This window comes from Corvus cornix, chromosome 3, assembly GCF_000738735.6.
Source record: "Corvus cornix cornix isolate S_Up_H32 chromosome 3, ASM73873v5, whole genome shotgun sequence".
Classification (NCBI taxonomy): domain Eukaryota; kingdom Metazoa; phylum Chordata; class Aves; order Passeriformes; family Corvidae; genus Corvus; species Corvus cornix.
The window spans coordinates 44,801,430-44,824,261 of NC_047056.1; the positions used below are offsets into that span (position 1 = coordinate 44,801,430).

The window sequence follows — 22,832 nt, forward strand, 5'->3', positions numbered from 1 at the left end:
CTGCAGGTGTCAGGCCTTGAAGCAGTGCACAAAGTGCTCACACACAGCTTTTTGTCCTGGGCCCTTCCGCCAGCTGTGTTTGGCACTGTGTGAGTCAGCCACATACAAATCCACCTCCAAGTCTTGGACTACCTGATACCAGGACACATCTGACTACCTGCAGGCAGCCAGGCACTCACTCTAGAGCTGCTGCCACATACACAGGAGACTCAAAATGGGACAGAGGTCCCAGAACTCTCACTATAAACTATGAAACTGAAACTGCAATCTCCCACAGATTTATCTCACTCACAGGGATTCTTGTGAGTCCAAGAAGAACAAACTGCTGCTGTATCTTTTTACACAGTCAAGATATTATCAACGTGATAAAATCTTTACAAATGCCTAGAAGTGGGTCAGAATGGCCACTGACACAGACTGCAAGGCCATCTAGCCCAATGGCCTGTCCCCAGCTGTACCTGCTAGCTTAGAGAGTCAGCAAAACAAGAGGACATGCACCTACTTCTCCAATGAGCCTCCAGCTGCATCCACCTCAAGGGGTTCCCTGTGCTTTGACTGTTTTTCATCCTCAGTGGATCTCTTTTGCATATTTTTTAAGTCTTCCCTTAGCACATATAAACTCTCTGCATCCACAAAATCCCTTAAAAAGGAACTCCATGGATTTGTGACTCATACCCTCAGGTCTCTCCTACTTTTGTTTGCTTTCAGTCTGGCTTCCAGCTTCATTTGATGGCCCTAATTTTTGTATTCTGTCCCAATAAAATACTTTGTATTGGGACCTACAAAAATCCTACCCAGTCTCTCCCACTATATAATTTCTCCTTCAGAATTAAGAGCCCCAGCCTACCCATGCACTGCCTAAGAGCTGTTCTCTGTCTTTGATCACTCTCATTGTCTTTGAATATTTCTTTACCCTTTTCCACTATATAAATTTGTAATAAAGGAGGCCAGTAGGAGGCCAAACATATTCTTCACAGAGAAACTGTGGTCTGTGCAAGCCCATCAAGGATGCTGGCTACACGTGCCTTGGCAACATCTTTAAAATCTGGACCACCACTGCTGCTACATACAGTAAATCAGAAAAAGTGTAGTATGAGAACTCATGACACAATTCACTCCTCCATATAGAAGAAACACCTACACCTTGAATTCTCCTATGGCAGAGGGTCAGAGCATGTTCCCTGCCACAGGCCAGTGGCCTGTCAGCTTGGTGTATAACTGGATAATGCTTAGCATGAACAATTAGCTAAACTTAGCAAATAGTTCCTATATCAGAATTTATTTTAAAAGTGGCTTGACATACGCTGATTGTATTGTCTGCAGTTGTATAATTTCATTAGCAGCTAGCGTGTAAAATACTAAAAAAATTAAGGTTGTGTTAAAAAAAAGGCAAGTTGGCTTTATGCACAAATAGTATATCTAAGACAAATAAGCAGTAAATAACCTGTGCAAACATGATGGGAAAGCAGGTCATGTTAGAAAGGGGGAGAAGAAGCTGAATGTTGTGATGATTTTTACTCTAATCATTCATGACTTAACAGTGGCCACAGATCCTAAGGTGAACTATGAATCTGAGGAGTAAGAACTAAAAAGACAGCAGGGGTTACCTCAGTACAGACCCTACAACTGGAGTCAGACGTGCAAGAGAAATCTAGTCCAGAAAGGTTCCCAGAACCCCTACAACATCGGAACACTAGAAAATGCCTCATATCCCTGTAAAGCAAAGCTAAAGCATGACCTGAAAATTAAAACCCACCAATTATACTATACCACTGGAAGACTGGATGGAGGATGGTGGACATTACAGCCTGTTTGCTAAGGCCTTTTAGTAAAGAGAGGCACTCCCTCTTTAAAGTAATAAATTTAGAGCATATTAAAATTTTTCTCTTCCTTCTGCTTTCTTAAACTTTTTGCACATAAGCAGCCCTACTCCCACCTAAATCCTCCTGTGAGTGACGAGTGGTGTTTGAAGTATTTTAAACAAATTCCATGCTCTTCATCAGATTTGGTGTGTGTAGACTTTGTGGCTTCGTGATCCCCTATTTATGGCAGAGACTAAACATTAAGAGAAAATACAATCAGGACTAGCTTTTACTGCAGAATAAAGCAGAAGCCAGAAGAAATAGCCCTCCTCTTTTCACCTCTTAGTGACATGCATCTGGCTATTCCTTTCCTCTTTGTTAAAAACTTTTATGTAAGAAGTAATTTTATTAAGGAGATACAAAATGCCAACCCCATTTTTTAAAATAGTTTTTAAGTGAGACGGTTCTGTTTTAAATGTTAAGGGAATGTTTCTAGAACCCAGAAAACATTTGCAAGCCATTACATGAAAATAAATAAACAAGCTGCTCACTTTGTGCAGTGATTTTTAGGGCAAGAGGAGAAACTCACCAATAATGAAAATATGTTTTTAGCTTTGAGATTTAACAATGCATTTATATTGGCAAGGACAGTGAATACTCAATTAACTTCACCTTGTTTCTTTCAAGGTCATAGACATAGGTTAAGTGTGAATCCCAAAATAAAGAGAAGTAATTTAGGGTAAGTACTGGGTTTCATCAAAGCATCATTCCTGTCAAAAGGGAAAGGGGGTAAAAGAGGCCTCAGGTGGGCGTTGTCTGAAGACCAGCTTTACAGTACATCTTTCCTTTTAGGGTATAACACTATTTAAATTGACAGGAACTAACATAGATGTATTTTTAGCATGTTAAACTTCTGGATTACACACATAGTTAACATACATTTGTGGTTTGTAGCAGAACAAATTACACACACACACACAATTATAGGTCCACCTTGAAAAGCATGTGAGAAGAGGAATGCAAAGTAAGGAAGTACTTCTATTAAAAGAAAAAGTGTATCTCTTGTGTACAACAAAAAATGAAAGTTTCTAACAAATGTGGTACTTTTTCCCTGTTCAATGATTAGGCATTTTACAGGCTTGAATATTTCTGCGTAAAAGAGTTTAGAAAATTTGAATTTACCTTTATAATGAAGTGACGGTTGTCTTAAAGCAGCAAAGCTTTCCAATACAAACATGACCAACCATTAATTTAAGAACTTAAAAAAAGTAAGGATTAAAAAAATTGAACCAAGCTTGCATTAAAGGATTCTCACTTCTTTCCTAAATGGAGGTAACCCCTAATCCTTCCATTTTTCCACACCAGTGAGCGTTAGTGTAAACAAAAAAGCTTTAATAAAACTGTGCTATTAAAACGAATAGAATAGTATGGGTTAGCGATAGAGTTCAATGTTATAAATCTTACATACTAAAGTACCATATTGAAGATTACAATATGTGAAAGTCTGTTTCCACTTATATGAAATAAAATGCTCTCTTCTGTCTATGAAAACAGGTTTTGTTGCCAGGGATTTTATGACAAGTTGATACTAAACAATCACATCACAGAACTCCTCGCCTTTCTATTCATGTGTACAGCTAACTCAAACAAATCAGCTTCTCAGCTGTTAAAAAAGATAGAAAGAGAACCCACATAAAATTGCTACATAAAATTATAATGTGTACTAAATGTTAATTGTATCAGCTTGATAATATTTACTACCAACTAGCAATACTTTGGTAACTCCAGCTTGCCAAGCAAGATCGTAGAGCTTCATAAATACTCATTGCAAATATACAATAAAAATGTGTAATGTGAAGGTGCATTTAAAACTGCTCAGTACGTTTCCTTAACAGGTATACTTCTCCTTTCCCTACCCCCATGCAGTTTGTACTGTGCTTCTGTTCTGCAATACTTGCACCAGATTCAGTGCAAGAAAAAGCCTCTGCACAGACTGATACTGAAATGCCATTCATTAAAACTGCTCATCCTTAGTACTGAGTAATGCTGGCAGAGCCCTGGATGTGATTCAGAAATAGACTCTATATGGGTATTCGTTCAGGCAAAAACTAATCAGAACTGTTCCTGATTGAGAGCGTGGGCAAGTAACAGGATCATTAAACTAAAGAAACCCAGACTGGTTAATCAATTTACTGCTCTTTGAAAACTCTGTCCCATCTCTGTCGCTTACCTGACATGCTACTTGTTATCTTTGCTTCTCAGTGGCTACAGCCCACTATCTTTCAAGAATATGTTTGTGCTTTAAAAAGTGTATTTTTTACTTGGGTTGACTAATCAGTGACCAAATTAGAGTACAGAAGGCAAGACAATGAACTAAGGGCCAAACTGAAGTCTGAATTCTACTTAATACTTCATCTCCGTCAGCCTCAGTGAACAACGTCCATTTTCCACACAAGCATAACCTGAATCCCCCAAAATTTTGGATTTCAGATATGATTTCAGGATTTGTCTAGCTAGTGGCAGTATGGACAATGAAAAGGAGCGTAACTTAAGTGTCAGCACTAATACAACTCAGTATAGCACAAGCAAGTTATGTCTTCAGTAAATACCCATAAAACAGACTCAAGTGCATGGGAACTACGTCAAATTTTGAATCACTGCGGTCACATGGAGCTCTGGTTTCCCAAGCGTCTCCAGGTAGGTTAATCCACTGAGTTGCATCTTAGATCCACGATACCAAACCACACTGCTTTATCTGGACAGGGAGGTGAGATTTAGTCTACCAGATTAATGCCCTAAACACACTGTGCCTTCCCTACCAAGAGCTTTCTAAACGTGCTACTCAGCATTTTCAATTGCCAGCCTGGACGGGGCTTCAGGGGAAAAGAGGCAGTGGTAAAGCGTGCAGTACTCTTGCAGTGATCTGAAGACAAGCTGCCATTTTAAACAGTTTTTCTTATGGATGCTTTTGAGCAGCTCTGCTCCAGTCAGTCTGTTTTCAATCCCACCTTCAAACACTAAACACCCTCCATCAGCCATAAAAATGCACGCACAACTCTCAGCAGATTCAGCTGAGACACGCACAGATGGCTGAGATGTGCCTGCAGCCCAAAGCCTGCAATTCCTATGGATATGGACTTCCTCTGCCCAAGGGACTCTTAAAGCAATGAACACCTGGAAGTGCCCAAGACATCAAGAAACAGAAAGCTCTCCCAGCGCTCAGAGGTGCAAGCCTTAGACATGTCAGGCTGCTGGTTAGACACCCCGTTTCAGTTTTGTGACTCGGGCATGCGAAACACACAAAACAGATCGCAACGAGGATCTTTCTGAGCTGAACACATTCTGTGTATGAATGCAGAAAACGCCTGGAGATGGCATTCACTCTGGCTAATTGACTGCATTTTCTTTACGCTCCTACTATCTGTTGCATTGTCTTCCAGCAGAGGCTGAGCACTTCGAAGAATCTGCACCGGTCACAGTGTGAGAAGGGAATTAACACGGCCCCGATACCTGACCTGAACAGGACTGGAACAATTAAGATCTTTGGACCGACCTCTGACCTCGGCGCTCACACAACCCACACGGAACCCACAAGCACCAGCACGCACCCACCCAAAGCTCCCCGGGGAGTTCCCAGGATTAGTTCCGACCCTCCGGCAGCCAAAAGGGGCCCCACACTCACATAGAGGGAGCGCACGGCCTCGCCGTAGAAAGCGCAGCGCTGTGCTCAGCTCCAGCGCCGCCGAGTGCACGTCGTCCCCGGGCTCCAGCGCGGCATCGCCGCGGTCCTCGCCGTGCGGCAGCAGCGCCAGCCGCTCTGCGGGCAGCGCCAGACGGCAGCGCCAGGAATCAGCAGCGCCCAGCGCGGACAGCTCGGGCGGGGCGCCGCATCCGACGGCTTCCCGGCGCCCAGCGGCACGCCGTCCGCCGCTATAAGCGCGGGCAGCGGGGCCGGCGGGCTGGGGGGCCGCGGCCAATGCGCGCGGGGCGGGCGGGAACAGCGGCCCCGGGACCCCTGCGGCCGCGTCCCACAGCCCCGAGCGGGCTCAGCCAGCGGGGCTCAGCGCGGGGGTCGCTCCCGGGCCGGGGCTTCGCCGCGGGGGCAAAGCGGCGTCCGCGCAGCGCCGGGGCATCGACTCTCGGCAGCGCTCCGGCAGCGCTGGGACGGGACGCTCAGCCGCTTGTGGGACGCGAAACTCGCGAAGATAAATCGGTGCGGGGTCGTAGGCATCCGGCAAATACTTTCAAAGCACCACGGCTCTCTGCCAGGGCCAGTGGGGTTTCTGCGTTAGTTTGGAAAAATGTGTGCTCAAAGTCACTCCAGCAGCTGCTACCTCCCAACAGACAGCACACCAAGACCAGATACCAAAATCAACATGAAACAAAAATATGAATCCCTAAGCTGTCTTCTGAAATAATTTTGATACCAGGTGCTTATAGTCGGGGGAAATGGATAAATACATTGGAATGTGTTCCATAAGTTAACACCATCCACATCACAATTGCACTAAAAAATAAATAAATTTGCAAATGAAAGATTACTGATGATATGAAATACAGAGAAAAGAAATACAGAACATATAAATATATTATTTCTGACTGTGTCTTCTTGTTTTGTAGTGTAGTCTTGCTCTCTCAGAACACTCAGAAACAACTGAAGTATGGTTATATTTCATATATTTTTCCTAAAGCTTCCAAGCGAGGACAGCAGTGTTTAAGGATTAAATCTTGGCCAGTAAAGTGTATGCTGTGATATTTCCACAGAATGTTTACAGCAGAAAATCACCCAAGGAAAGGCAGCTGAAATGCTACCCACATACTTTTTGCATGGCTTTTTACTTTTCTTTAAATGCCTGTTCTGGGGGTTTTTTTCCCTTGTAAGAAAACATAATTTTGCATTTGTCAAATTGCAAGAGCACAAGACATTCCTGGGTGGAGCTATAACCACGCCAGCCTAAAAGAGAAACACATCTAATCACCATTAGCACTAGCAACTATTTACTGTTGGGTTCTAGATGTCAGTAAAAAGAGCCACTGAGACAAAGCAGCGTGGAGGTCTGGGAGGAAGACAAGTCTGCTCTCCTTGAGTTCTTGCTGTCCTTTCACCTGCAACTTCCCTCCATATTTTCAGACCCTATAAGACAGTAACTGGTGGATTTGTGGAATCTGTGGCTTTATATATATCCAGGAACATGTGGCTAACAACTGCTAGAAGAGCAGCCTCTTGGCTGGATCACCACCATATCTGAGCACAGATATACCAACAAAGATGACTCAATATCCAGCCAAGGTATCTTTCTCCTCTTTTGACAAACCAGTACTTAACCACAAGCCAACTGTAACTTCTTACCCACGTTAAATGTGCACACTGGCATACCACCAGCTGCGTTCATCACAAAACCATCCTGTTACAAACCTGCCCCCTGCCCCAGCATAAGCCCATTTCCAAATGTGCAGAACCTAAAGCTTCTTGTGCTTGTGCAATGCAGCTCCATAGCAAAGAGAAAGCCTAAATTCATATACCTCAAGTACCTCATAGACACATTCACAACAAGAGCATAATTTCTGTTAGGCTTGATGTTTTCCACAGCCACATTTACTACAACAGACAGGCTCAACAAAATGAAGATATGAGCAAAACAAGAAGAAAACTCTGAGGGGGTAAATTTTTCCTGTAGATTCACATGATTTCCTAGTATTATGTCCAGAATTTGGAGGACAAGGACCACTGGGAAGCTAGAAACATAGTGTAGTAAATTTGAAACAGATCTGACGGCTCAAGAGTTAAATATCTTCGTCAGCATGCTTAAAACACGGGGTAGTAGTCATGTTGTCCATTAGTCAGCATGCTTAAAACACGGGGTAGTAGCCATGTTGTCCATTAGTCAGGATATTGAGATTGTTATTGTTTAGTCTGTATCTACCTTAAGAGGATTGCAATGTTTCTGTTGTAGCTAAACAAGTTTACCTTGTATGTAGCTCCCACTGTGAGGAGTACTAAGAATTTTCAGTTCTAAGACAAGAAAATACGTTTCCCGTTGCTCTTTCTAGCATCTTCAATAACGACCTAAAAAGGGGATGGAAAAGCATGTTTACTTATGTTGTAATTAACTGGGAGATATTAATTGCAAACTCCAACCAGAATGGAGAATGAAAAATACTTCAGCAAGATTTAAGAAGGGAAGGAAAGTGTTTAGATGCAAACTCGAATGTCACAATTGAGAAGGACCTTCCAGAAGTTCTTTCATAGCTAGTAAATATCAAGAACTCCACATTTTCATTGGATATTAAATCAGATAGGACAGCAGTTTACAAAGCAATAGTATCCCCTGAGCAGCCACTGAGATCCTGTACAACAAATGAGCGGGGTTTATTTTGTTACAAGGAAGTAACATTTTCTAAAGGCATGTAATGACGCTGCTCTTCCAGAAACTGCTTGCGAGATCACGGGAGGTGTCACAGAAAATTCACCACTGCAGAGAATTCAGACTGAAACCATAAAAAAGGTCAGGGGACAAAAGGAAGTGACGTACAAGAAATTGCTAAAGAACTGAACATGCCTACTTGATTAAATGATAATGGGGAGATTTGATTAAGATCTTGCATCAAAGATATGGAGCATCTTCAACACAAGTATCTGAAGACTGCTACCAAACAGATGGAGGAATTAAATGGGTGAGTTTGAGGATTACAGATAATTAGGACATTGAAATAACTAAAGAAGTAAGTCATATGTCAGAAAATGCTTCCTTACTGTGGGGTCTATTTTCAGATAAATCATGGATTAGGCATAGTGGAAGCAGAATTATAGAAAGCTTTGAGAAGTCAACAATGGGTTGATCAGATTACTAAACAATAGACCTTAATGAATAATTCTGCATTTAACAATGAATTGAGACAGTCCAACATATTTGACTTGAGTTTCTATGCTCATAGAGTACTAAAATAGCTCACACACACATATATTTGAAAATTTCACTGCCTAAATGTGAGGAGATTTGGAAAAGGGGGTACAGATATGGAGAAGCCTGACCTTCTCAAGCCCTTCCCCAGGTTTCATTAACAGAGAAAACGGAGCTACTGTTCCCTTTGCTGGCATGACTGGAGTAAGGAAAGTAAAGCACTCAGCCTCTCATGATGATGTTGTGCTGTCCAATGACAAAAAAAGCATTTTAGTGGGTGGATCAAAGGACGGAGTAACCATGTGGTAATAAACTGAAGTATTTGGGATACTGGCAGGAAAGAATAGGACTGAGGTCTGCTGAGAAGGGGCATTTTTTAGAGAGACAAGGTCATGGGAATCAGGCAGTCACAAGCAAAGGCAAGGCTCACAGGAGGATCATGGAGTGCACATCATAAATTTAAATCACTCTCTCCTAGAATTGAATGTTCATTGTTCACTAGAGTGGGACAGGATGAGATCCCTTCTGTAACTCTACATGAGCTAGTATCACTATGGAGGACACATAACTCTGGAGCAACTTCAAACAAAATACGTATTTTGCAGCAGAGCTCTCTACAGAAAAGAACTAATTCTGAGGAATTCTTAGATTCTTTTGAGAAGAGATGCACATGAATGGTGATATTCTATGTTGGCCTCTGCGTTAGTGCAGAGTATAGAAGATTGTAGAATCCTTTCTTTTTCTCTCATGCAGAGATATTGCAGGGCAACAACAGGGCAGCAATATTGCAGGACGACCTCCTTAGAAACTCATATCCCATTCTGGAGAACAGCTGAGCAAGAAAGAGGATGTGTCAACGCTTGGCCAACGACCTGGTCAGTACAGGACAGATTGCTGCTGTGATATAATGGTACACAGCAGCAGCAGATTACTGCCCTGGAGCAGGGCAAGAAGCATGGGAAAAACAGAAGCTCTCAGACCCTTCCTAGGTCTGGTGCTAGGAGACACTTTATATTTCTGGGGTTGTCTTAATTTATTGCTATCTCTCATTATTAGAGCTGGTAACTATATTTAACAGGGGACCAAAAAAAACCTCACAGAGAAAGTTATGCTTATACAGAGTCATGAACGTTTCTTTTCATCCCAGTTTAAAATTTAGGAAAAATTAGATGGAGAACAGAAGAATATAAGCATCATGTAAAATGGCTAGATTAAAAATAATCCTTCCATCTGCCATGTAGCCACATGAAAAATATTACACTTTATATATATATATTCAAAATATCCTTCTTACATCCTAATGCTTGTTCTCTTTTAAGAACAGATTCTCTAATTCAGTAAGAATTCTAGAACTTCTCTGTAGTAAGAGAGAGCTGTAACAGGGCAAGAGGATATATAATTAGTCTTCTATTTAAATATTCATTTCAGCACTACCTACTGCATCTACGCCAGGTCTTGCTGTTTTGTTATTATCTAAAAGTTTTAGCTTTGTGCCATAAAAGTCTCCAAACAGACAATAAAAAATTATTTCAGAGTTTTAAAAAACACAGTGAAGACAGAGAGACAAAATGTATAATCATTTTCTCATACACACAAAAACCAGTTACAATATGAAGGAGCATTGTTTTTTAAACAATGGGAATGGGATGTGGAAAACCAATTTGAATGGGACAGGAAGACAGCTGTGGAAAAGGTATCATTTACCTCTTATCTTCTCCAAGACTAAAGAAATAATTACTGTGACCCACTGATAATTGTGTCAGATTTCAGAACAAAGATATTACACAATGGAAAAATACATATCCTAGTAGTCTGGTGAAGAGATGGTATTTAATGCATCTCAAGTTAAACCATCACTTCAGATTGAATGTGCACCCAAACCAAAAGCAATGATAAACGTTGTATTCTCTTTTATGTGGCATCCAGATTTTGACTGTGAATTTCAGGTGTAGATGTAAGACACACAAAAAAGATGTCATATTGAGTCTCAACAGCAAAGCTTCTAGATGACAATCAGAAAGAAAAGAGAGGCCAAGCACTGATCTGATGCTTGTGGTGGCTAGAAATTCGCTAACAAATGGTTATATCCTCAACTTCTCTACAAACATTCAAAAGGGCTAACAAAGTCTGAAACGCTGACACAGTCTTTCCTGTGACAGCCAAGCTACTCTCTCACGTCAGCCCCTTGTGTCTGCAGAGCACCCAGCCACCCTCACAGAGGCTGGCTCTGCCGGGATTCTCTGCCTGCTAGAATAATATATCTTGCAACAATTGTCATTTAGAAAGAGTATATGGTTTCTCAGATAAGTCTAAATGATCACAACAATTCAGAGAAGACACTTAACCCATTTTCCCCCATGATTATTGAATGATATCTTTTACAAGGAAAAAGTCTTATGCATGAGACTGATTTTCCTGGAGTGGAATCCATTGCCTAAATTAGTGAAATTCACTCAGGAGAATCTATCATTACCTTGAGTGACTGTGAGTAAAACAGAGAAAAGGATTTTCACTTGGGATAGGGCATGCAGTGGTGCAGCAAAGACCAACAATTTCAATTACTATTTTTACAAAAGGACCAGATAAGGGAAGAAATATTTAATAAATATAACATCTATTCTCATAAACTGTATGGTCTCAAAATTAGGTTGTGCTTTATCTTTACATCTATATATATTTGTGAAAGCCCTGCAGAGAGGAAGGATTAACTTCCCTGTAAGTCCATACTTGGCTAGATTGAACAATAGGTATTAATATCTCCTTTAATGAGGTTACTTGTAAATATTTTCATTTTTGGACAAGGTCTACTAGGAAAGAAAATTTCTCCATCCAAAAAAGAGGATGCAAACATTTCCTGATGTCTCCTGTTCAAAGTTGGCTACACCAAATGATTTTTGCCTTCAGGAATCTACTCAGCACACCCCAAAGTTTCTGAGAGGGGGTGGATATGTGTGCTTAAAGGCAAAATTTGCCTGAGGATGGCTGAATCATAACTTTAGATTCCAAGAACATTGTCAACAGGCAAAATTTTGGAGTGACAATTCTGCTGATCACACAAAATGGTAGTAAAACCTGGTGGATATCAATTCAGTGGTTTCATGGTTAATTTTTTAATTTATTTTTCTTCTTTTTTTTCTTCTTCATAAGTTTTCCAGTATCTTGGATTGAAACTTTAGCTATGAGGTGCTATAAATGTAATAATTTATTCTTAGATTAGACAGATGTAAGTTCAAGAACTGATGTACATTTTCAATCTGAGGACCTAATTTGTGTGCTTGAGGCAAGTTATGTTTAAAATGTTGGACATAATGTGTGTAGCTGGCTATAACACACCATATATTTTAATGCTGAAAGAAGATCTTTTGCTCCTTTTTTTTTAACTGAGTAAAAACAGTGAACTTTACCCTGACTTGAAACAGTCCAGATTCAAAAAAACCCCAGGAGTAATTCCATGAATTACAGCTATTTATTCTTTCTGACCCAAGGACTTACACTGCTGTTCACTTCACTTGGAATCTGCAGACTAATAAAAACAATGCCCTATTACTGCAGGCCTGGTTCCTACAGTATATCACCGTATCCCGCAGTCATAGGGAGGAGGAGGAGAGAAGGTCCAGCAGGCAGGAATTCTGCAGCAAGATTGATTTATTTAATTATTTTACAAACCTTTTATAGACTTTTTCTTCATAGTCCAATTGGACAAAGGATCAGCCGCCCCTTGGGGGTGATTGGCCAAAATCCTAAAACATCCATTATCAAAAATATTTTTCTACTATACCATAAACAAGACTTTTCAAGGTTGTAGGTGGCTTGGTTGTTTACATTCCCTACTACCTCTTCTGTGAGAGAGAAAAGTCTCTCACGGACTTAGAAAATAACAAAAAATCCTCACTAACAGCATTTTTGTACCTACAATGCCCCACTCATTTCTTCCCAAATTTAAACTTTAAACAAGTTTAGTGTTTTACCCTAGGATGTAACACTAGTTTTGTCACAGAGCAGCAATAAAACACAGGGATCTGCACTGAAATGACTCGACACAGAAACAAACACATTGCCCCTGAGAAAAAAGAGGCAGGATTTGCAAACACTAGGATTGAGGCAATAACTTACTCGCTGGATAAGTGACAGGGTAAGAGCAAGAGAAGTCTCTTCTACAAGAGGTTGCTGGAAACAAACACCTTGTGTAGTCTACACTTGCAGTTGGGAGAGGGACAGAGGGTGATCCCTGAAGCCAAGTAGCAAGGACTGGATTGTGTCCAAACTACTGACCCTAGACCTCACCAGAGTGTCCACTCTGCAAAGCATTTAACCCACAATCTCTGCTTGGCTACTGTAGCCCTAGGACACTTTTTTTCATTCTTCCCCCTCTTTCCCCATCCCTGTTCAGAGTGTCTGAAATAAAATGAGCCATTACAGAGACCAGCAGTGGTTTAGTTAAAGCACGAAGCTAAGGGTACATGTCACATACCAAAGCCTGTGACATGAGGGTATGTGCAGGTATTTGAAGTCGCAAAGCCTTTAAGCCAGCTCTGGAAGATCAGAAAGGGCTAGAACAAAGTCTGGTCGTGGCTTGTGACTGCTTTTTGAGCGTGGTCCTTGGAGCAAACTGTCACCAGACCGCTCCTGTGTTTTGTCATGGAAAGAGCCTTTTGGAGCAGGCAAGAGATCAGCTAACACTCGGGCAGCTTGGATATTCAGGCGTTCCGTGCATGAGGGACATCCTTGGCCCTCTCTCATTTAGGAATACGAATGTACCTGTGTACCTGAAGTCAGAGGCAGGTTTCTAAGCTTGTCAAGGGGGAGAGGCAACAAGTTTTACAACTTTAAAAGCTACACTTGCAAATGAAAGGTTACCAAAGCCTTTCCAGGTAATTACTTGTTCTTATTCTCCAATCACTATTGGACCTCTAACTAAATGACCTCACTTGTCCTGCCTTCTCTCCCTTGAGCTCTCTGAACCCACTGTAAACATCCTTCTCCTTTACCTTTTCCCCCACAAGCGCCTTTAACACCATACTGGTTATCTGCATCCTAGTTTCCTTCTTTATCTTTTTTCAAAAGAGTCTTTTTATTAACCTTTTGGGATCTTAGGGCTGACCTTCTTTATGGCTCATTGACCAGTTCTCATTCCTTGAGTTCTTTCCCAGAGAAACTCACGTCTGTTTCCCTTTAATTGCAAATCTTTTATTATTCCCTCAAACTTCCTGCATGAAAAACCTTTGAATGTTTTCCAGCAGCACAGATCTTTCAAAGTTACACAGTTGCACAGTTCTGCCAGCATGGGTTATACTTATTTACAAGTGAGGCCTCTAAACCTGAGGAAATAACTTAGGAAAGAAAAGGTATTATCCCAAACAAAACTATCTATATCTGGTCCTTAATTCTCTATTTTTTCTTGAAATATATAATAATTGTTATTTATGGATTTTATGTATTTAATGCATTTGGCCCTCAAAACACTTATCCTATCCAGCTACACATCCATCTTTAGAGCCATTAAATACAACATGAAATTGTCATTTAGACACCCCTATTTACCATGTGTACACAGCTTGTATAGTCTGAAAAAAAATTGGAGATTAAATTATTGAAAACAAATAATGGGGGAAAAATATGTATTATGTTGGACCCAAGTTTTAACAAAATTATTGATTTTTTGGTGGATAGTAGCCTTTTTATCATCTGAGGAGAGAGTCTAACTCCTGAAGAATGATCCGTAGCACTTGAACAAACAAGAGGATTGTGTTCTTCCTGAGGGAAGTCTGCTCTCCTTTGCTTCTTCCATTTTAGTAAATAAAATTCAGTTATTTAAGTACTCAGAACAGGACTTTGTCTTACCTAAAATGTATTTTTTTCTGTGGCTTATTCCCAGCAACAGTGCTAAAACATAAAGCAGCTTTTCATATAGCAATCATGGTACAATATTAGCAAAAATCATGATGTGTTAGTTTCAACAGCACTTTCCATCTGTCAGATTTCTGCTCTGGTAGTTTCAACAGCACTTTCCATTTGTCAGATTTCTGCTCTGTCAAATTTCAAAACCTTTCCTGATGATTTGAGAAACATGTATTGTTATTCCACTTCCCAAAGAGAAAAGTTAAGGCACTAAAGAAATACAGCTTGTCCACCTGCAAATCAGAAGACCCATAGAAACTCAGTGGAGATTTCCTAGCAACCAGAAGCAGCTTTCTAAAGTGGAGCAGATCATGTTTCTTCTCAAAAAAATCCAATTTCAACTAATTACCGTCTCTATGGGTGAAGAGTGTGAAATTGTGTAGTTATTCCTAAAGCTCACAAGCCTCAGGAAAAGCTCACCAACTTGAGATACTCTGGAGGCTACCACATGGCAGAAATTAAGTAAAAAAACATCCCAAAGAAAAATTAGGAGTTAGCTTTTGAGAGCAAATATGTAACAAAGGATTCTGCTGCTGGCTGCCAAATTCAGCCCCATTGGGGAGGATATGACTGACAATTACAGCTCAGTAAGCAGAAAAAGATACAAACACTTATGCAACAACTTTCATTCTGTGTGGTGAAGGAATTAAAAGGTTGGTCTTAAGTATCTGCAAGCTGTTTCTGTTCTCCATAAATTGTGCCATTACTTTGAAAACAGGATGTATGCTTCAGAGTAAAGTAAAACAAACAGATTGGCCTAACACAACAGCATAAAATCACCCCTGACAGTGCAGTATTGTTCAAAAACCCTCTTATGCAAAGACGGCAAAATACAAAGGTAGGACAAGTAGAGAGGAAATTCTATTTGGTATGATTCTTGCCTGAATAAAACCTTACCTTTAAAGTTTCCAGAGCATTGTGTCCATTTTACATGGCAAACTATGACCAGGGCTAACTTAATTTTCTTCCTTGCTGATGCTCCTTTCCAGATATTCATCAGCATGCCCTGCATGTTTCATGCATCTAAGTGTTCTCTGAAACTTGGGAACATTTCTGCCTGAGTATTTGCAATCTTGGGACTTATATTCAATAGCATATATGTTATATATACGGAAGAACTTAGAAGTACATTAGCCTTATTATTTCACTGGCACTAATGGTAATAATTTTTCTAGTTTCTATGATTTCTGAACATTCCCTACAGTGTACTATAGTTTTCAGACTGACTTAAACAGAAATCCCCCCCAGACTGCTCAGCCTTGCCTAGGGTCAAGACATTGGTAATTTCCAAATAGCCTATCTTCTCTGAACATGTTTTTCCCCTCTTGGTACCAGACATAAATATTTGTTGCATGTGCTGCTTCAGCAGAGTAACAACTCAGTTACTGTTCCAGTATCTGAACCAGCTGCTCTCAGCTGCTCCTGCTGTGGCAGAGCCAGACCCAGGACTAAGAGGAAGCCCATTGGACTTCCACTGGCCTCAGTAATCTATATTTTCAGGGTGTCTTTTTTCAGTTGAGAAGGAATAACCAGGGGGAGAAAACCCTGAATTTCAAAAAGGAGTCAGATGAGAGAAGGATGGTGGGAAAGCAAAAGAGAACTCGAGTCTTTTGAGTGAGAAGATACAAATATGAGCCCTGTCACAATCAGCATCTGCTTGTACAACTTTCCCTGATGACTTCAAGAAGGGAGCTGGTAACGAAGAAGAGCACAACTTGGGCTATCCAGTCCTGCAGGCAAAGAAGCAAGAGGTGAACAGCTGCCTAACCATGTGTGCACTCCCAGCCATACCAAATGAATCCCAGGGTCTGCTGATTCTGCCGGCCTTGGCACCCTGCAGGATAAAATGGATCTCCTTTTTGACAGAAGACCTCTCTTATCTCCAGCAGTGCTCAGCTAAGACAAGTCAGTTCTCTAAATGAGCATCTGCTAGTTTTGAATAAAAGAGAAATGCTGCCACTCAGTAATAAGGAAGGATGCTTGAAGAAAGGAAATGAATGGGCAGGCCTGTCTTGCTAAGCACAAGAAGGGCACTGGTACTGGTGCAAGGAGCAAAAACTGGATGAAGTTAGTTCCAACCAAAAAGACACCAGCACACAAGAGACACTAAGAGGATTAAACACTGTATTTAGAAGTTATCCCTTGTTGAGCTTGACTCCTGCTTCCTATGTCTAACAGTTTATTTCTGTCTTCAGACTCTATTCAGTGAGTGTTAAAGACTTCTTGGTATTGCAGGCTGTCACTTTAGGACAGTTGGCAAACTGCAGCTATAGCAAAGCAGACACTGAGGGCTCCAGCAGGTTTTTCCCTGGCAGAGGTCTCTTACCTGTGAAGCCAACCAGTAAAGATTCAAGCATAAGCTATTCAACATGAATGGAATACTGTACAGGACACTTTTAATTCTGCATACTTTGCAGCCTCTAAAAGGTGACTTTTCAAAGTTGGCATCAGGATAGCTTGTGAACAGCCAAGAAACTACAATATCACAGGGGAAATGAAAGTTCACCACAAAGGATGCACTATGCAGCCAAAATCTGGAGGAGACTGAGTGGAAATCTCATTGTGATTTCCATCAACATCCTCATGAGGGAAAGCAGAGGAGCAGGTACCAATCTCTTCACTCTGGTGATCAGTGACAGCATGCAAGGAAACAGGATGAAGCTGAGTCAGGGAAGGTTGAAGTTGCATATCAGGAAAAACTTTTTCACCCGGAGGGTGGTTGGGCACTGGAACAGGCTCCCCACGGGAGTGGTCACAGCACCAAGCCTGACAGAGTCAAAGAAGTGTTTGAACAATGCCCTCAAGCACATGATGTGATTAGTGGGATTTCCTGTGCAAGGCCAGGAATTGGACTCGATGATCCTGATGGGTCCCTTTAAACTCAGCACGTTCTATGGCTCTATGCTAAAGATGTAAACCTCTGTTGTGCAGTTCCACAAAGGTATTTCAAAATAGAAACCGACAAACTGAACCCCCTGCCATGACAGACTGAGTCCAGCGGCTGTGTCTACCAATGTGTCAAGCCTCACACTTTGAAAGTGAGACGAACCACAGTCTCCTACCACTCAGCTGTTTGGAGTGCTCCGCGGCAGGCTCCCTCTCAAAGGAGGCTGTTCCCCTCACACTCCCCCACCTCCGTCCGTCGGAGACGGTGCTCACTATCAATCATTATTAACCATTTCACAGATTCTCGAGGCTGTGAGCGGTGGGAGCTCGCACAGGCCGTGCTGGGAGGGGAGCCGCAGGACCCCACGCTGGCACACGGCACTCCCAGCACAGTGTTGCCCTCGGCTAGTTGGTTTTTTTTCCCCCCACGGTGCTCGGGCGCAGAACAGTAACACCAGCACCCTCCGCTGGCCCCTGCCGTGAAGACACCTGCAGCGAAGGGGCTGATCGGAGCTGCAGATAGACCTGTTATGTTAAATCTAGAGAAACACACCTTTTTACTAAAGCTATTAATAGGTCATGCCCTCTGTAAGCGGCCCCCAGCTGCCTCCAGCCACTACACACACACGGCATAAAAGCAATAGCGGGGACTTTAAAGCTTATGCACAGAAAGAGCACTTAATTTTAGTGTTAATTACAAGACTCATAAACAATGTTGTAATATATGAACATATGTATTCTCCAAACAGACTAATCTTAATTAGAACTTCAGTTAAATTACCAATCTTATTTTGGAGCTTGTAATTAAAAGTTAAACTATTTAATTTTTATTTGTTTTGTTTAATTATTTAAATTATCATAAATTATAGCCATGTTTTTTTCCTCCAAGATTTCTGGACGGTAGGTATGTGCACAATTGAAACAAAAAACCCAAAAAAAGGGCACAGCCTAAGCCAGTGCACCTGAGAGAGTGTCTGAGTGCATGGTAGCTTGCAAAAAAAAGTCTTTTAGAAGTAGTGACTGATTAACCATATTCAATGTATTTTAACTTGGTTTTTTTTTCTTTGAAGATCACCTGTACATTAATGATTTAAAAACTATTATTCTGTGTAGTTACAGAAACTCTTTCTTTTTACTGAGGTGTCCAATAGTAGTAAAACCATAAAGGTCCATGTTGAAAATAATGGTCTACCTAAGTCAGTTCATAAACTGGTGACATATTTATTTGGGGGTGTGGGAGGGATATTTGCTTTCTGTTTAGCATTCATGCAGAGTAGCAGTAATTCCAAGAGCTGGCTGATATGGATATTTGATTCTGCTTACTCTTACCAGTTGCATAACCAAAACCACCTAGACTGAAACTGGGAAAGGTCATTCATAACATCTTACTGTAACTACATGGATTTGGATATTTATATGGAATTTAAATGGATAGACAGCATTTGAAATATCCTCTCCAAGTTCATGTGAGTAGCTAGACACTGAATACATATGCAGTGACTAGAGTAATTCAAATTCCTGGACACACTAACCATGTGTAAGGATTCTCATTGGATTAGATCTTTGGCCAATATATCATAGAAACGTAAGTGAAATCAGTATATAAAGTGACTTCAACAAAGAAAGGAATCATATTTAATAGACAGGAATATGTCCCTAAGTGAGGGGAAAAAATCAACATTATGTGTCTCTGCTGGAAAAAAACAAGTGGTGGCACTGTTAGTAAAGTTACTTACTCCACTTCTGGTAGTGCTCAACTTCTTTCTAACAATTTGGCAGTGTGTGGGTTCCTAGGAGTTAAAAAATGCACTGATTTAGTATTAGCAAGGCAAATTTTTTAACAAATCCTCATAAATTTCTTGAATGTAAAAAAGATTAAAAACAAGGTTGACACTAATAAAAGCAAAGAATGTATAATGAAAGCTAGCACACTCACTCAGACTGCTAAGTTTGTATCAGTGAAATCCCCCTGAAAAGATAGAATTTGTTACTACTGAGCGTTCAGGATTTTCACCTGCTTTGCATATCTAGCTATCTATCTCAAAATTTGATAGAAACATTTATATCTCCTCAGTAATCTCAGTGTATTATGGTGAATTTAAAATGGCTGATAATTTTCCATGGGCTCTGTCTTGCAGGAGAAAGCACAGAAAGCACATTTTGGTTTTTTTTCCAAAATATATCTCATTCCTTCTAACATTAAATTAATTTTTTATATACTGCTGTAAGGCTTTCATAAAAAGCCTTTATGAAAAAGGCTCTGTGCAAAATAACTAGCTTCATGCTTTCATTTTTTTTTAAAAATAGAAATCACTTCCTTTTACAAAGTTCTTTAAACTTAAAAAATAAAAATAATTTAGATTTAATGTGTATTCTGAAAATACTTGGAAGACAGAATTTTTCTTGTGTTATTCACAGAGCTCCATGGGGGAAACTGATCATGCCTCCTCCCTACTGTCTTTTGACTACCAAATCACACTCTTTTTTTAATGCAAACATTCTCTGACATTACTATTTTGCTTCCCCTTCTTAAAAATTATTGATACACACAATAAAATAGGTAGGTAGATAGAACAGATTTTACACAGTTGTAACCAAATTTCTTTTCTTTTCTTTTCTTTTCTTTTCTTTTCTTTTCTTTTCTTTTCTTTTCTTTTCTTTTCTTTTCTTTTCTTTTTTTTTTTTCTTTCTTTTTTCTCTTTTCTTTTCTTTTCTTTTCTTTTCTTTTTTTCTTTTCTTTTCTTTTCTTTCTCTTTTCCTTCCTTCCTCCCTTCCTTCCTTCCTTCCTTCCTTGCTTCCTTCCTTCTCTCCTTCATGTCTTTAAACTTTTCGAACACAGGACACACAGCACTGTGCAATAAATGATCAAGTGCCATACAGTTTGTAGGACTACAATTTTATACTTGTGCTTCTCAAAAGCCCCAATACTTAGCAGGATGCATGTTGGGACAAGCAGTCCCAAGAAGGACTGCCAATTGCTTAAAATCACTTTTGATTTTAGCTGTCATTGGTTCTGTTGACTGAGGCCTCTTTAGTACATCTCTTGCATTTAAAACTATAAATTAGGTTATGCAAATCTGAAAACATTTCATACCAATTAATAAGACTTAAATTCAGCTGCTCAGTTTCTTTCATTAAGGTAGTTTGAAATTCTGTATATTTTTTCTATTCATTATTCAAGTGGCTGTACCAGCTTTGCCTAGCTGAGATTGTCATTACTTCTTAAAAAAAATGGGATAACAAAATGTGAAAAATAGCCCAGAACCCAGCAGTTTCTGATGAAACATTCTCTGCAATGACATAGTTAAGATGGAGCAAATACAGCTGCACACAGGAATACACCTCTTAAAACATTTTAATAGCAAAAACGATTGAAGTAATTTTACTGCAAAGTTATCCATTCTTTAAGAGGATTGGAGACCTGCCATTGTATTATACTGGATTTTACTCCAAAATAAACTACAGTCAGCACAGCTGGAGGTGATAGAAGTATGTCCAGGCTAAATTCTTACTCCCTGCCCTCCATCCCAGCTGTTAAATCTTTCTATTCCTTTTCCTTTCACAGCATGTACCACTGGATAGTTTCTAACCTCTCCTCTCTGCAGAGTTCCTCAGCTCTCCTCACCCTGTATTTAAAAAGAGCTGATATAATTTGATGCAAACCCTTATTTTACCAAACCTCAGCTCATATATATGTTAAACCTTACAACCTTAAACGTTGTAAACCTTAAACGTTTTAGCAACTCTGGTTCCTCCTGCAACACTTGTTGCATTACTATTTTGTCCTCTGAAGTAAGGATCCTGGAGGAAAAACAATCACTGGAGGTAAAACTACCAAGCACTTGCAAAGGTGTCCAAATAAAACTTGCAGTGACAATCTTAATTCCATCATGTCCTAATATTTAAATAGTTAATACCTTGTTACTTGGTGCTTAGACATTATAAATTATTACTTAATTATAACTTAAATTATATTTAGCAACATATTAAGGGACAATATTGATATAGCTATATAATGTGTTTTTCTTTTATAATTATGATTTATTATAAATTTATTGTCAAATATTATTGTTAAGAAATTATAATTGTAATTTTTCTGGTTTTGGCTGGGATAGAGTAAATTTTCTTCTTAGCTGATACAGTGCTGTGTTTTGGATTTAGTATAATAATGTTGATTATTTGCTTGCTGGGGTTAAGCCACAACAGTGGCTAAGATGCTTATTTAATATAATAAACTTACATAGACACGGGTTTATGGAAAAAAATGAAAAAAACCCAGAGTTTTTGCTATCCATATGATGGTATCATCAAACAACTTGCTTGTGAGAATTTTACAAAAATCCTCCAAAGGTTACAAAATGGCACTTACTGTCTCCAAGCAGATTTTCTCTTTAATGTCATTCCTGTAAAAACATCTGCAACTCTGTTTCTTCGAACTTTCTCTTTTGCTTTTTTTTTCCTTTTCATTATTTTATTTTTTTACACTTTTACAGTTCTCTGCTCCACTAGGACAATTTATTCAGCTGGGCCATTTGAAGACTAATGCACTTAATGTTCTGCACGATAAAACAAACATAAACAGCTGGCATGATTATTGCATTAGTGAAAAGATCATCTTTTATTTTACTGTGTTAAAAGCAAAAGCAGTTCCATTTATGAACATACAATATAACCTTGGCACTTTCCCCCCAATAAAACCAACATTTTGTTAAGCCAGATACTATTATTTTTCACATAAATGTATTTTAATGACGTTAAGGAGGAGGAGATAAAGCTCAATCGGTTTCTGCCACTGAGGCACAGTTCACAAACAAGTAAAACCCTGCAGAATAAATCAAGACAATGCTGGTTCCTGCTTTGCAACAGGGATAATAAATACGGAAAAGCTGCTGGTCGGGACAGGAAACCTCCTGGCTAAATGCAGCTGGCTGAGGGACATGAATCTATGCAACAGCCTCTGTTTCTCTTCCAGGGGAGCTTTATAGAGAAAACAGGCATCTTCACAGGCAGGCACTGCGGAAAAGCAGATACCCTCAGGATACACAGAGCTGGAGGGGAAAGCAAGCAGCCGCAATCTCTGTGTCCATCTCAGGTGAGCAGAAGAAAGAGAAGCAAAAAGAGAAAGAGAAATAAAAAAAATCCCAAACAAAACCCCAAAGCCAAACCAAAAAACCCCACCCTAAAAAAGCCGGAATTCAAACCCATCAACGAGCAGCTGATAAAGCCATTCCCGTTTCTCATTTCCCACGAGGGGTCGCGGTGGCGCCGCAGGGACAGCCCGCGGTGGCGGCGGCTCTGCCCGCCCCGCTGTGAGGGAAGGGCCGAGCAGGGCCCGCCCCGCCGC

General features: G+C 40.2%; 1 protein-coding gene and 1 long non-coding RNA gene across 2 annotated transcripts in view; both read right to left on the bottom strand.

Moving 5' to 3' along the window:
• Positions 1–6,033, bottom strand: part of NID1 (nidogen 1) — a 44,113-nt gene extending 38,080 nt beyond the window's left edge. Inside the window, 4 exon segments of the mRNA XM_039568583.1 lie at positions 5,485–5,514; positions 5,516–5,643; positions 5,646–5,732; positions 5,940–6,033. Of these exon segments, the coding sequence (XP_039424517.1) occupies positions 5,485–5,514; positions 5,516–5,643; positions 5,646–5,732; positions 5,940–6,033 (339 nt within the window).
• A 1,527-nt stretch (positions 6,034–7,560) lies between these two features.
• LOC109143539 lies at positions 7,561–22,773 on the bottom strand. The gene is made up of 4 exons (XR_002043783.3): positions 22,667–22,773; positions 21,858–22,044; positions 19,225–19,278; positions 7,561–7,869 (listed from the first exon to the last, which is right to left on the bottom strand). It is a non-coding gene; the product is annotated as an uncharacterized LOC109143539 (long non-coding RNA).
• Between the last annotated feature and the right edge of the window lie 59 nt (positions 22,774–22,832).